The sequence below is a fragment of the Lynx canadensis genome, chromosome A1 (assembly GCF_007474595.2).
Source record: "Lynx canadensis isolate LIC74 chromosome A1, mLynCan4.pri.v2, whole genome shotgun sequence".
Lineage (NCBI taxonomy): Eukaryota > Metazoa > Chordata > Mammalia > Carnivora > Felidae > Lynx > Lynx canadensis.
In genome coordinates this window covers 109222866-109238289 of record NC_044303.2, presented here as the reverse complement: position 1 = coordinate 109238289, position 15424 = coordinate 109222866, and the positions used below count along the sequence as shown (strand labels likewise).

General features: G+C 48.5%; 1 protein-coding gene across 2 annotated transcripts in view; it reads right to left on the bottom strand.

Annotated features, from left to right (window-relative positions):
* LOC115515720 (solute carrier family 22 member 4) overlaps positions 1-15057 on the bottom strand; it is a 41911-nt gene extending 26854 nt beyond the window's left edge. For both annotated transcript variants that reach the window (XM_030317802.1, XM_030317805.1), the window contains exons 1-3: positions 14447-15057; positions 2447-2550; positions 863-1017 (exon numbers count right to left, since the gene is read on the bottom strand). In XM_030317802.1, coding sequence (XP_030173662.1) covers positions 863-1017; positions 2447-2550; positions 14447-14839 — 652 coding nt within the window. In that variant the 5' untranslated portion in view covers positions 14840-15057. The remainder of the gene's footprint in view (positions 1-862; positions 1018-2446; positions 2551-14446) is intronic.
* Between the last annotated feature and the right edge of the window lie 367 nt (positions 15058-15424).

Sequence of the window (15424 nt, the reverse complement as noted above, 5' to 3'; positions counted from 1 at the left end):
TGAGACTCCAGAAGTAATGCTGTTGTTAGGAGATAGGACTATTATCAGCAAGACTTCATCCTGCACGCTGCTGATAAGCTCTGGAGTGAGCTCCACCAGACCTGCCCAGGGATGGCAGACTGGCACTGAACTCCTGTCTGGCACATGCCTGCCTCTTCTACCTGTGTACCGGCTACACCATCTACCCTAAGTTCTTCCACAGGCCATGCACAGCTGCCAGGAACACTTTTGCCCTGACACAGGCAGACGTCCCAAGCTTTCAAAACTCAAGTCAAAGACATCCCCAGCACCCCAACTTTGTGCCTTTGCCAAGCCCCGTGTTGCTGAATTGTGCTCAGCTATTGTGTGGCTGGTTCCTATCAGCTCCAGCTTCTATCCACCACTACATTCCAGAGCCCAGCCTTGTGGGTGCCTGCCTTGCCTGCGACCAGATCAAAGAACCTGAGGCTTCAGCCCCCTCCCCAACACACATATGTCTGAGGCTGATCATGTTTTAGAAGCACAGCCCATGGGTTGAGGAGCCTCCTGCCGTCCTAAGAGCACTCCTTATGCTCCTCTTCGGTGGTCCCTTCTTCCTGGCCTCTCAAAAGGTTTGAAGGAGAAGGCCTGAGCATCAGAAAACATTCTTACCGGGGCGCCTGGGTGGCGCAGTCGGTTAAGCGTCCGACTTCAGCCAGGTCACGATCTCGCGGTCTGTGAGTTCGAGCCCCGCGTCAGGCTCTGGGCTGATGGCTTGGATCCTGGAGCCTGTTTCCGATTCTGTGTCTCCCTCTCTCTCTGCCCCTCCCCCGTTCATGCTCTGTCTCTCTCTGTCCCAAAAATAAATAAACGTTGAAAAAAAAAATTTAGAAAACAGTCTTACCTAGAATGAAGGCCACCACATAGTTGGAGATCTGTCCCATGCCCACGATGACAAATAACACAGTAAACATCTCCCAGTTGATGGAGAAAATCTGTAGGAAGCTGAAGCCAGTTTGCACAGCCATGGTCGCAAAGAGGATGTTCTTCCTGCCAAACCTGTAGAATACAGCACAGCACAAAAGATGGCATGTGCAGTTCACAGCCGGGCATGTGGCAAGCCCTGAGTCAGGCATCACTGCAGACTTTGTGTTTGTTTGTTTGTCTGTTTGTTTGTTTTCAGGGCTGTGTGACAGACTTTTCTCCCTGTCTCATCCTCCCACTTCTTCCTTGGTGAGGTCTTGGGCATCCATCTACCCAGGAGGTGACTTCTGAGATTCAAAACCTTCTGTAAAGGCCCCATATCTTGAAATCACAGAGCATCTCATGCAAGGACCACACAGAATTCTGCTCTTTAGAACAAGCCACAGGAAGAAGCTACCACCACATTTCTGGCAAATTACTAAGTACAGATTACAGATACATCTATCAGCAATACGGGAATTGTGTCAATCCAGAGTGAAGACTCCCTTTATGGCAGTGGTCTTCAACCTTAGCTGTACTTGAAACCCCCTGGTGCCAAAAAATGCTCGTGTCAGCATCTCACCTCCTAAGATTCTTATTGTCTAGGATGCAGTTTGCGTGTCAGGATTTTAAAAAAATTCCCAGATGAGTCTAATGTGCAAACAAAATTGCAAGCCAGTTCTCTATGGGAAAAGTAGCTGTTAACAGAAGACATGCTGAGAATTGGCTTAAGCCTTCACTTCGCTTTCTGATAGTGACCAATGAGTAGAATGGAGCACAGGCATGGGCAAAACTGTCTCCTACGTCATTTTCCAAAATCATATCTCAGGCTGTTGGGTTTGCTGTCCCTTTGGACTTGGTAAGTGGTGGAGTGATAGGCATTCCTCTGGGAAGCCTTCTCAACACTGCCGTTTAGCATTCCCACCTTCCTGCTTTGGTCCCCATAGACCATTCAGGGGCCAGTGGGGCACTTCTCCTGGAGCTGCAATGCTGTCTCCTCTAGATTGAGATCCAGGAGGTCCACAACCAGCCTCGGTCAGTCTGTGGCCCTGGTGCCCTGCATAGCAGTGATGTGGGCACTCACTGGCCCTTACTCTGACTGATGGCTGTTTGTGGACAGATCATCTGCCATCTGAGAGTTGGGGATAGGATGGGGAGGCAGTGGTGATGCCAGCAGGGTGTGTGTGTGTGTGTGTGTGTGTGTGTGTGTGTGTGTGTGTATTCTTTTTTTGAGAAGTTTGGTGATATAAAGACTCCAGTCTCCAGTGGGACCATTGCCTCCTCCCGACCTTTGGGCAAAACCCTGGAAGTGCAAGACTGGGAAAACTGAACAAAGTAAGGTTCCAATAAGTAAATGAAGGCAGGGAAGATGTGAGACATTAGGGCTCCTCCTTGCACTGACTTGTTGGTATGAGGGGCCTCTCTTTCTCTGGGTAGAAATACCCAAAATTCAGTTCAACTCCCAGACAGATAGTGAATGGACAAGGGGCTCTATCCCACCCTTTCTCCCTCCCAGCCTCCTTACCTGTCTGATAGCTGCCCGGACACGAAGGAGCCAAAGAGCACACCCAGGAAGAACAGGGAGGAGGTGAGGGGCGTCTTCCAGTCATCTTCACACACTAGACTCCACTGTCAGAGAAGACAACATGAAGTATGGACCTGGCCCTCCAGCAGGCCCAGTCCCAGCCCAGATCTGAGGGAGTAGCATGGCAGCTGGAAAGGTTCTCCTCCCCTGTGACAGGCTGTCAACTTTGTGCTAAGGGCCTAGGTCTCACCCTGGGGTTGACTCTTGACTCTAGCACTTACTGGGGCAAGTCACTGCCCTCCCTGAGATTCACCTTCCTCTTCTCCAGGTAAGGGAGGGTAATGCCTTGGCTCTTCTTGCGTCCCATAGCAAAAAGCTAGCCGAGGCCACGGCTGTGACCGGTGACCCCTCAGCCATGAAGCAGTATGAAGCAAGGTAGTATTTCTGCTTCAGAAGGCATCCAAGCATGGAGGGAAGGTGTTTGAAACTCCCCAGGGGCAGGGAAGAGGGCCTGGTCCCTTGGTCCAGGCATAGAAGTTTCCTCTGCCTTGTTGAAAAGTGCAAGTGGTCTATGATTATATTTTCTGAACAGACTCCTCCAGAAAACCCTGTGTTCACTGCTCTATTCACACCATAGGCTGAGTTTGGAGCCTAAATTCAGGACCCACTGTGTGGTGGGGGGTGGGTATCTATACCTCCCCAGCACCCCTTATCTCCCCTCTACACTCCTCCACACACTTTCCTACCCTTCCTACCCAGCCTTTCCAGAAAGGTGGTTCCTCCAATTCCCCAGGGCCTGTGGGCTGTCACACCCCTAACAAGTCCCTGCTGGTAGATCCATAACATGAGGGCTTCAGCAGGAATTTCAGCTCCCAGCTCTTCAATTTAGTCAAGTCAGCAAAATTTCAAGGGAAGTTGCAAAGATTTCAAGGTGTGCTCAGTGAGCTTTCATATATATATATATGAATGAAATATATGTGTATATGTATGTATATATATGTATATATGAAATATATACATCCACATACACATATATACTGCAGGTACCCATAGATATTTTGGGGGCTCTGGGTCAAGGGATTGCTATGTGTGGCAAGATGATCCAGTCTACAGGAAAACCCCCTGCCTCCTACCCAATCCCCCCTCCACTTGGTGGTAGAACTGCTTCCATGACATTCATTAAGCAGTTCAGTTCTTAATCCTCACAACTTCCCTAAAATAGATTTAAAAATGAATTCACATATTTATATCACACTTCAGTCTCCAGCAGGACGCATCCAAGAGAAAAGTGTAAAACAAAAGGCTAAGGAGTCAGGGCACACAACAGAGGGGAGGAAGGGTTGCAAAATAACCAAGCCAGGATTAGACCCACAGCCAGATGTCCTGCCCAGGGGCCTGCATGCTTGCCAGAGACGCTCTGAAATCCAGCTCTGAAGATCCCTGTGGCTCAGCTCGCAGGATCCCCATAGGCAAAGTGATATACTCGTTCTGCAGAATTTAGTTTTTCTAAGTACTAAGACCTGAGAGAAGTCTCTCCTGTAGACTTCCTTCCACAAAGGGGTCACGCTGTGATGTTGAGGATAAGGTCCTTGAGAACACTCCCGTCCTAAAGACAATAACAAGATTCATGAGGCCGCCTCTCCTGGCACCCACGATCCTGGCTACAGGCAGAAAGCCCAAGCATAGCTCTGCAGAGGAAAAACAAAGTGGGCCAGGAACTTGACTCTCTGTCCCCCAGGCACAAGCAGAGGATGAATCTGAGACCATGTCCAGAGTACAGTTTTTCTTCAACTGGGGTTCCTGAATGGGCTTCAGGGGAAAGGGCACAAACCCTCCAAAACTGTATGCCTGGATTCATGTGCCCTGTCATGCCATGGGTTAGAAGGCATAAACAGGACATACACCTGAATTAGTGGCCACCCACTTCTGAAAAATCACTAGCCAAGGTGTCAGAAAAGAGCTTGGAATCTGCCCCAGCACACAGATTCATAAAACTGAGATTCCAAAGCCTCCTAACATGTTGTTTTGCCTGCTTTGTGTAAGAGTGAACTGAGGTTCTGAGACTGGGTTTGTCTGAAGTCATAGCAGTAAATGGGCTTGCTAGATACCAGCTCAGGCTTGATCTTGTACCAACCTTGCACCCATGTCATGCTTTGGACAAGAACTCCAAAGGTCAGGCAAATGAGCTTATTAAATACCATCCCCTATAATTCTTCATGGAAGACACTAGGACTAAGGGCAAAAGACCTCTACCACAGCCTTTAGTGCTGGGCAGAGCTGAGAAACTCTCAAGTGTGGTAGGGGTATTGATGTGTCTATTGTTCACTGTCACCATTCCATCTGCAGTCAAGCAGAAAAGCTCTTCAAAGAGAATGTGCTCTCCTTTGTGGTTTTTGAGTATTTTTCTGTCAGGATTTTGCCTTAGAGTAGGATAAATAAGACTTAAAGACAGGGGCGCCTGGGTGGCTCAGTCAGTTGAGCGTCTGACTTCAGCTCAGGTCATGATCTCACGATTCATGAATTTGAGCCCCGCATCGGGCTCTGTGCTGACAGCTTGGAGCCTGGAGCCTGCTTTGGATTCTGTGTGTCTCTCTCTGCCCCTCTCCTGCTCTCTCTCTCTCTCTCAAAAATAAATAAACATTAAGGAAAAAGAAAGACTTAAAGACAGAAAGGAAAGAGGAAGACTGTTAGATGTGGAGCCAGGGATTACATGGCAAAGGTAGCGAGCAGGATTGGCTACCTGGTACAATCTGAAAATGCAAGACCCTTTGTTCAAAAACTATGAAGAATTTCAAGATGTTAGTAGCAGAGCATTACAAACAACTTTGGAGCCCCATATGACTGCACAGTTTGCATGCCCATAAAGAAGGCCTGGCAGTGGGTCGAGCCTGGTACATTTAGGGAATGGAGCAGGACAAGTTCTGAATTGGGGTGCTGGGAAGGATGGGTTAAGGGCCAGCTCCCCATTGCTCTCCTACTGGAGCCCACACAGCCATGGCTCTAGGTCCCCCTTCTTCCCTGAAGAGGGGCCCAAGAAGCCCTATCAGCATCATGTGGCACAGGAGGTAGTCATGTGCACACAGCATCCACCTGTTGCGGGTTCATGGAGGGTGTTTTTGGCCTTTGGAACTCCTGCTCATACCCAGCAGAGGAAGGCAGCTGGACATCATAGCTACCCATGGTTCATTCCAAGGTTGGGCCCTCTCTTGAGAAGTTACTATGCCCAGAAAATCCGTTTGGAAAGCTGAAGCAGACCTAGTAATAGGATACAGGATTTGTAGACAAAGTTCCAGCAGCAGCTCATGAGACTAGAGTCCTAGAAATCAGCTGCCAGCCTAAAGAAGGGCCCTTTTCTCCATGGGGCTATTGTGGAGGCCAGGCCCTACCTGTGACCAGCCCCTTGGGACTTGAGGGGTGCATCTTGGTGCCCCACTAGCCAGAGCCCAGGGAACTCCCTGTGGTTAGCAATGGCATTGTAGGCTGAGTGGAAGATAGTCTTAAAAAAATCTTTTTAATAGGAAAATGTTTATTTTATTTAATGTTTATTTTGAGAGAAATTTTTTAAATAAAAAATTTATTTAAAAATTTTTAATGTTTATTTTTGAGAGAGAGAGAGAGAGCGAGCAGGGGAGGGGCAGACACACACACACACACACACACACACACACACACACAGAATCCAAAGCAGGCTCCAGGTTCTGAGCTGTCAGCACAAAGCCCAACACAGGGCTCAAACCCACAAACTTGGAGATTATGACCTGAGCCGAAATCAGACGCTCAATCAACAGAGTCAGCCAGGAGTCCTGAAGAGAGTCTTTTCTTAAATAAGACAGAACTGTCCCTTGGGTCTCTGCACATATGTGTACATACATGTACACACAAACATGCATAATGTGATTTGCTCAGAGACTAGTGGTGGACGGTCTGGTGAGGAGCTGGCTGGTGTTGCTCTGGAGCTGTGATTTCAGGTCAAGCACTAAAATTTCCAAAATATAACCCCCTCCTCCACCACACACACACACACACACACACACACACACACACCACATTGGACACAGTGTAATGTAGGAACTAACTGGCCCAAGCTGTGTAGGGTGGGGGCACCAGATATGCCTTCTCAGGGTTACCATGTCTGCCTCATCCCCAGGGTCTTAGACCTCAGGGTCTTAACATTCCTTAACATAGCAGAGTGAGTCGTTGTAGCTGGGCCACCCTTCAGCTTTGCTTTAAGAAACAAAAACCCAGGTCACAAGGTAATAGAAGACGGAAGGCCACTCTTGGCATAGAAACGCATGTCTCTCATGCCCCTTCACAGAAACATTGACTATAGTGTATTGGGTGCTCATTGTGTGCCTTGTATTATCTCATGGGATCTCAAGGTTGTCATGTGAAATGAGTACTCTCTTTATCCCTACTTTATAAATGAGGAAATGAAGGCACAGGGCAATGAAGCAACCAGCTCGAGTTCTAGTGGATTGGTAAAAGGAATTGCTTAATTATTTATTCAACCGTCATTGAGCACCTGCTCTGGGCCAGACTCTGTGTGGGGCACAAAACAGACATGGTTGCTGCCTCCACAAAGCTCAAGGTCAAGCATACTTTATAGGACAGATCAGGTGTGCATATGTGCATGCATGAGCCCAGTAGTCCCGGTCAGGGCAGGCTCTGTTCTGGGCCACTGTGCCCTTGATCTCTGGCTAGAAAGAAAAAGAGACACCCCTTCCTCATCCTCTTTCAGATGGACAGAGTTCTAAAACCTGAACTCAATCAGGTAATCATTTTAGATAACTAACGCTTGCACCAGGCTAGGCAAATGGTGTATATTCAACAAATTGTTCATGAATGAATGCTGAATGCTGAACAATCAGGTGTAATGGAAAATGAGTTTGGGGAAAAGCATGGTATCACACCCTGTCCTTTGAAAATCACCTTTAACCTTGAACTGTGAAAGTAGCCAGTCTAGCTAGCAGTTTTACCCTTTACCAAAGCCATAAAAGAACATAAAGATAAGAGTATCCCTGTGACCTCCATAATACTGAGAACTCCAGAAGGCAGCCTGATGTTGAGCAAAGAGCACAGGCTCTCTTGGGCTCTACCACTTCTGGTTGTGTGACTTTGGGCATTCATCCACCTCTATCAGCCTGCTTTCTCATCTTCAAAGAAGTAACAAGAATACCCCTTCCTGGGGTTGTCATGAGCACAGGAAATGTAAGTACAGTGTTTAACACAGTGTCTGACACATTTCAGGCCTCATTAAATGGTCATTCACTTTCTACTAAGCTCATGCCTTTGTTCTCACAGCAAAATCATGACTTAGAACAAACAGTATGAATGAATAAGTAAAGCAGGTTACACTTAAACCTGACTAGCCAACAGAGATTCTTGGATATAAGAACTTCTTCGTCAGTGACCGAAAACCAAAAAAGCTTTTACCAGAAAGCATAAAATCCTTTTATAAATGGATATCAATCTCAGAGATTACTGTGAATGAAAAGCTAGCAATAGTCCATTTAAGAATGAAAAATAGGTTTCCATTATGTCATCTTACACGTTTCATTCCAGGGGAAAAATAGGAAGTAGTAGTTAGTTAATAACAGAATACACATCCACTCCAATTTCTTTTTCATAACTTTGTTGTGACTAAGCTAGAAATTTCCCAGCCACATGATGGGGATGGGGGTGGGGAAATCTAGATTTTTTGTTCTTTGTGTTTATAATAGGTTCATTGAAATACAATTTACATACCATAAAATTCACTCTTGTAACATGTACAATTCAGTGGTTTTCGGCATTATTTGAAGAGTTGTGCAGCCATCAGCACTATCTAATTTAAGAACATTTTCAGCACCTCTGAAAGAAACCCCATACCCATGAACGGTCACTTCCCATTCTCTTTCCTTGGCCTCTGGCAACCACTAATATATTTTCTGTCTCTAAGGATTTGCCAATTCTGGACATTTAAGTGGAACTATACAATATGTAGTATTTTGTGACTGGCTTCTTTCACTCAGCATAATGTTTTCAAGGTTCATTCATGTTGTTTTAGCATGTATCAGTACTTCTTTCCTTTTTACAGTTGAATAATATACCACTGTATGGATAGACTACATTTTACTTAGCAGTCATCAGTTGATAGACAATGGGGTTGTTTCCACTTTATGGCTTTTATGAATAATGATGCCATGGGGGTGCCTGGGTGGCTCAGTTGGTTAAGTATCTGACTCTTGGTTCAGCTCAGGTCATGATCTCATGGTTTGTGAGTTTGAGCCTTGCATCAGGCTCAGCTCTGATAGTGTAGAGCCTACTTGGGATTGTGTCTCTCTGACCTTCTCCCCTCCCTCAAAAATAAATAACAAACTTAAAAAAACATTAAAAAATAATGATGCCATGAATTTCTGCAGGCAAGATTTTGTATGGATATATGTTTTCATTTTTCTTGGGTATATACGTAGGAGTGGAACTGCTAAGTCGTGATAAATCTACATTTAACCTTTCAAGAAACTCCCAAACTATTTTCTAAAGTGGCTGCACCATTTTACAATCCCAACAGCAATGAACAAGGGTTTCAGTTCTCCATCTTCCTACCAACACTTGTTATTGTATGTCATTTTAACTCTAACCATCCCAACGGGTGTTAAGTGTCTCATTGTGGTTTCAATTTTCATTTCCCTTATGACTAATAATACTGAACAAATTTTGTATTGAATCTATAGATAAATTTGAGAAGTGCTGCTATCTTAACAATATTATGACTTCTACTTCATGAGCAGAACATGACATGTCTTCACATTTATTTATGTCTTCCTTTTTTTTTTTTTAATTTGAGAGAGAGAGAGAAAGACAGTGCATGTGCACACGCGAAGGAGAGGGCAGAACGAGAGAATCCCAAGCAGGCTCCATGCTCAGCACAGAGCCTGACTTGGGGCTTGATTCCACAACCCTGTGATCAAGACCCAAGATGAAATCGAGAGTCAGTCCTTTAATGTACTGAGCCACCCAAGTGCTCCTATTTATGTCTTCTTTAATTTCTTTCAAAGATGTTTTTTTAGTTTTCAGATCTTAAGTTGTTCATTTAAAAAAATTATTCCTGAAGAATAAGTTGTAAAAACTTTCTCTCAGTTGTGCGTTTTTGTATTTGGGAATATCTTTACTTCATTTTTGAAAGATAGTTTTGCTAGAACTAAGATTCTTGGTTGACATCTTTTTTCTTTCAGCATTTTGAATATGTTACCCACTGGCTTCTGGCCTCCATTGTTTCTGATGAGAAGTCAAGGGTAAACCTTATCAGGCTTCCCTTGTATGTCACAAGTCATATTTTCTTTGCTGCTTTCAAAACTTTACCTTTGTCTTCGGGTCTCAGCAGTTTTACTATAATGTATCTGTGTGTGGAACTCTTTTTGTTTCTTCTACTTGGAATTCTTTGAGCTTCTGAGCTGTGTACATTAGTGTTTTTCTTCTTCAACTTCTAACAAATGCAGTTATTTCCCGTGGGGACAGCCTCAGAGCTCCATTCTTATGGCCTACCTGTCCGCCTGGACAAAATCTCTGAGCCCTTGCTCCAGAGCCGGTAGTAGGAAAAGTGGCCCTCAGAATTGGATTCTGGGTGAGGATGGTAGCCTCTACCTTTTCGGCTTGACTCTCCTGGGATGGAACATCTTACCTTACAAACAATCTGGGACAAGCACAACCAGGGCCCCAGTATTCTCAGCCTGTGGAATCTGGGCTTGAGCTGCCACTATATGAGTAGGAGCCAAGTAGAGGATGGGATTCCCCAATCTCTTGGCTGTACTCACCAGGAACAAAGCCTCTACAACTCGGAGCTCAGGGGATAGTGGTGGGGGGGGGGAAGGGGGGCACTAAACCTTAAAATGTCCTCAGTATCCTTCCTTCTTCAGATTACAGGTAAAGAAAAAACAACCATAGGTGGGGAGGCCTCAGTGGAGAGCTCTGTGGTCACTAGAGGCTGAACCAAAGCAAAAATTTGAGTGGGGTGGTAAGGATGGGAGTGGAGGCACCTGAAAGGAAAGAGAAGGGGACTCAGAGACCCGGCTCTCCCCTGTGCAGCCTGGCATCGGATCCACCACACATCTCCTAGGCTCCACTCTGGGAACAGAAGTGAGTGAGATGGGGTCTGTATCAGCCCTCCAGCACTGAGGGGAAGCTATGGAAGGTGCCACTGTGAACCTGACCTCCAGTCCTACAAATACACAGCAAAAGCCGCCAGCCTCAGGCTATCTGTGGCCACCGCTAGGGCATGTGAGTCAACCTGGCCCTTCCCAAGAGCCTCCAATCTCTCTCCACCATCTCTACTCCAAATGCATGCTTTTCTTGCTCTTCTTTTGGGCTCCAGAGACATACTTAAAACCAGACCAAAGTTTCAGATAACAAGGCAGCCCTGCATTAGCCCGGAATATGAAGTGAATTTAGCTTGCTGCGAGGACGAAATTATAGTCCACTCAGAGGCATGTGCAGCTCCTGCGACCCACCCTGCCAGAGCCTTGTTTTTGTCAATACACCACCCTACCTCTTGGACTCTGTGTGAGCGTTCTGTTGTACACCAGGAGGGATGGACAAAGTTTGTTTATCCAGAAACTTGGCAGGAGATGTGGGTGAAGAAGCTTCCGGACAAAAGCACATTCTGAGATCCTGGTGGCCATTGTCAGAGGAGCACAGCTGAGAGGCAACGCACAAACTGTTTGGGGTGAGGCAGCTGATAAACAGGGAAGCAATTTCAGATCAGAGCTAGGGGAAGCCCCTGAGTCTCTTTTATTTGTTTTCTGTGCAAGATCTTTCTGAAAATCTTGCTGGTGTTGGCTGGAGGCGTAGATCCCATACCTTGTCCCCTCTGGAATGTGACAGAGAGCTAGAGTGTGAACTTGGTTAATAAAATTCAGGCTGTCCTGACAGCCAAGCTGCTAGTCTCTACACTCACCAGCAGCATTTCCTGGTAGCTTCTAGGCCTGACAGAAAGAAAACTGCATAAGCCTGCCTACTGCTCAAAGTTTTCACCTTTGCCAGAGGCCACCCAGGCCTCAGAGGAGGCACATCCTGTGGTATGTAGTCCCATGTAGTAGCAACCAGATATCAACCTTAGTCTATTTCATCGTCCCTCCTCTGCTACTCCCAATGCCTCCCATAAGCGCCCTATTAGCAGAGGATGAGGCCCTCATGTTCCTACCTCATACTTTTGGGTTATGGGTGGAGAATCAGTGTGTCCTCCTCTGTCTGTGCCCTGACCCCAGGTCCCAGGAAAGATGGCACGAGTCTAGTGCCCCTAGAGGCCCAGGCCCTTTGCTGGAGGCTGTATCATGCTCAAGGGCATAGCCACCAGCAGCTCCACCCACGGATTCCTAGAGGATGCAGCCAACTTCAGGAGAGGACAGAAGCCTGGATGATGGAGCAGCATGCCTGCCTCAGGCCACTGGCAGCCTGCCACAGAAAGCTGGTCCTTACCAAAAAAAGGCTCTCACAGGGCCTCTGGAGCATGGGGCCTGGGAGAAGTGGTACCCAGCTCAGAAGTGACTGCCTAGTTTTCCCAACTTGTAAACTACTTGTAATTTTGTGAGGAACTGCCATACTGTTTTTCATAGTGGCTACACCTTTTTACACTCCCACCAACAGTGCACAAGAATTCCAATTTCTCCATATAACAGCCATCCTAATGGGTGTGAGGTGATACCTCACTGTGGTGTTGATTACATTTCCTTACTGATTAGTAATGTCGAGCAGATTTTCACATGCTTGTATCTCCTCTCGTAGTTAAGGAAACTGAGGCTTTGAAAAGTGATGTAACTGCTGAAGTCAGCCAAGTGGCTAGGGGTGGGCTCAGAACTGGCCCTCCAGTCTGACTCCAGAACTTCTTCTTGTGTCACCATCTCTCTGTGGAGAACCACCTCCCCCTACTCACCTACTCAGAGGTGCTTCTCCTCTCCTTCCTTCCAAACACCAGTATCCATTTGTCTTTTATTTTACTCTTCCACCAAAAAAGAAGCAAGGAAGGGAAAGCCTGCTGAGAAAAGCAAACCCTTTTTCTGCGTGTGAGTGTGTGATGATGTGCATCCCCAGAGGTGCCCACAGGATCCTTTAGTAGGGCACAACAGGGGGAGCTATGGCCTTGAAGGTGAGCAGCTACCCACCCTTCACACCATGAGGTCAATGACACCAGCGAGGAAGAGAAAAGAGTTCAGACCAGCTTTTAGGGGGGCTGCAGCTAGTGGGGCCAGCTTTAGCTCAAGTTCCAGGAATTGAGGTGGAGTGAGCTGATCCCCAGTCTTAGATACCCCAGGACCAGGCTGTGGGAAGGGGGTGGGCACTAGGAGCCCCTGCTAGGGGATCAATGCCAGAGAAGCACAGTCACTTCAGGGTCCAAGGTAGGCCTGGTGGCAATGCTGGGGGATCCAGAGGTGGGTCACAGGCTGAGCCCACTTTCCACAGGTCCTATAGATCCTGTAGCCACCACCCCTGGCTGGCCACCAGTCTCTTGCCAAGGAAACTCCCACAGATTCCTCACTGGTCTTCTTGCTTTTCATAGCAGCTAGAGTAAGCTTCTGCTGAAAACCCAAATCTGGCCATGTTACCCCTTGCTTAGAACCCTTATTATTTCCTCACTGCTCTCAGAATAAAGTCAATTACTCAACATTTTTACAGTGACCACTGTGAAATGATCTCTGTAGGCATATCTAGCCTCACCTGTCATCCCCTGAACACCAACTGCCTGGATCTACGGGAATTCCTTCCACAGAATCTGCCATGTTCTTTGCTTGGGCAAGTTCTACTCATATTTCCAGACTCAGCTCTAATTTTATCACTTTTTCTTGGAGTATTCCCTCACCCATCTGCACAGAGACAGTAATATACTGCTCCAGGTCACACAGCAGGTCAGCCAAACTTGAATTCAGGCTCCAGAATCCTATTACTAACCAGAGTTAATGTTAGCCCTCTCTGTAACCTGGCCAGTGTGCCCCAGGGGCATGTGAGTTTTGAAAGCAGCCCCTACACCCCAACTGTCTTTAGCCTAGTGCCTAGCATAAGGCCAGACATGGTGTCTGATGATTGCTACATTGGTCTGAGACAAGAGGATTAAGGACTAAGAGGGGCCACACTGGGGTTTTTCTTGGGAGGAACATAGAGCAGGGGCAGGGCCAGAAGCTGGGAAATCCTACCTGTCTGATCAACAGCAGGAAACTGGTCTGGGTATGCCCCCCTCAGAAGGACGCGGCATCTTGTGGCCCATAGCACATGTGAAGCAAGAAGTGTAAGGGACAAAGTATGTGTGTAGCCTGACTCCTGAAACAGAAAACTTGCCACCAAACCACTTAGGATCCTAAGGTGCTAATGGCATAAACTGGAACCCCTGCCGGCCCCTGCATCCTATGCTCAGAAGAGTCTCTGTGAGTCAGTCTCTTTATCAGTACATTGGGGCCAGAGTTATGGCTCCTGTGGCCCCTGTAGCCAGTCAGCATCAGAAGGTCCTCTGCTCCTTTTCAGAGAAATTGGAGCCTCAAGATAGGACCCCAAGCTTCACCAAAATGTGTATGGCAGAGCAGTAGACCCTTTGATTCTTCCAGACCTCTGTGGCCAGGAAACAGGTCAAACCTGCCCACAGCCTGCCATGCAACAAGGCTCTTCTCTGTGTATGCACTTGGGTTCAGCAGAGATCCCCACACCCCTCCTCATGTGAGTAGCAGGAACTTGAATCAGACTGTACATCTGAGCAGCCTGGGACTGGGCCTCTTGGGAAACAATTTCATCTGTTGTGAAACTCAAAAAGGGAAAGACAGTTGGCGACAACACTCCCTGCTCCATCCCCTCCATATTAGACTGGACCGCTCAGGAATAAGCCTCACTCGAGCCCTGCTCATGCGCAGCACACACGTGTTTGAGAAGCGTAACCCAGTTGCTTGCCAGTCAGGTTTGATTGCAAGTGGGAAACGCGGACCCAGGCACTGCCAGGGAGTCTCAAGGGGTATGAGGCAGATGAAGGATCATTCACACACCCACCTCAGTCACGATGGTGGACAGGTAGATGTCCTGGCTGAACTCCCAGCCATCCAGGCAGCTCTCCTGCTCCAGTTGCTCCAGATCCACATCGCGCCCCGGCTCCAGCCCCAGGGCCGAGAAGTTGGCGATCGCCGCCAGCCGGTAGCGCCGGCAGCTGTGAGGCACCTCGCGACCGTCCTGCAGCCGCAGCGGGATACTGTGGTTGCGCCACGCGCTGCTCAGGTTCGCGGTGTCGGGCACCCGGCAGCGGTGCTCCGGGGTGGCGGCCAGGAACACGACTGACATTCCATTGAAGCCGTTGGGGATGATGCTGGCGCTGAGCAGGAAGAAGATGAGGCGCTGGAAGGGCCCCCACTCGCCCAGAAAGGCGGTCACCTCGTCGTAGTCCCGCATGCTTCCCACCGTCTGTCTGCCCCAGCAACAAGGGGTGCGAAAAGCGGTCCCCGTACCGAGTCGTGCAGCAGAGAGCGTTCCCCGAGGGTGTCAGAACGTTCTCGGAGTCGTGGAAGGCTGCGGGAAATTGGGGCCCACGACCGGGGAGGGTTCCCGGGAAACAGGCTGCGTGCGTTGGAACTCTCCCGGTCGCAAAGCTAGACGCCACGGGAGGCACTACGGACCACACGCCCATCTCGGCAGGGGCGGGGAGGGGAGTGGAGGGCGGCCGCGCGGGAGGGGTGGGGCTCCCCGCCGGCTCCGCCTGGTGCTCCGCCCCCCTGCCCTTGCGACCCCGCGCCTGAGCCGCCCTGGGCTCCCAGCGGCCCGGTGAGGCAAAGCTCCGCTCCCTCACACCCTAAGTCGCCCGCGACCCCAAGTGCGGAGGTCCCAGGCCGAAGCTCCGAAGGGGAGAGCGGGCGAAAGGCAGGAGCCGAGGCCGGACAGCGAGGTCTTGGAGAAGTCGGCCCTTGGCCCTCTCCGTGGGCGTCGCTCCAGGCCTCTCCTGGGGCAGGGGTCTCTCCGTGCGTGGCCCTTCCAATCCTG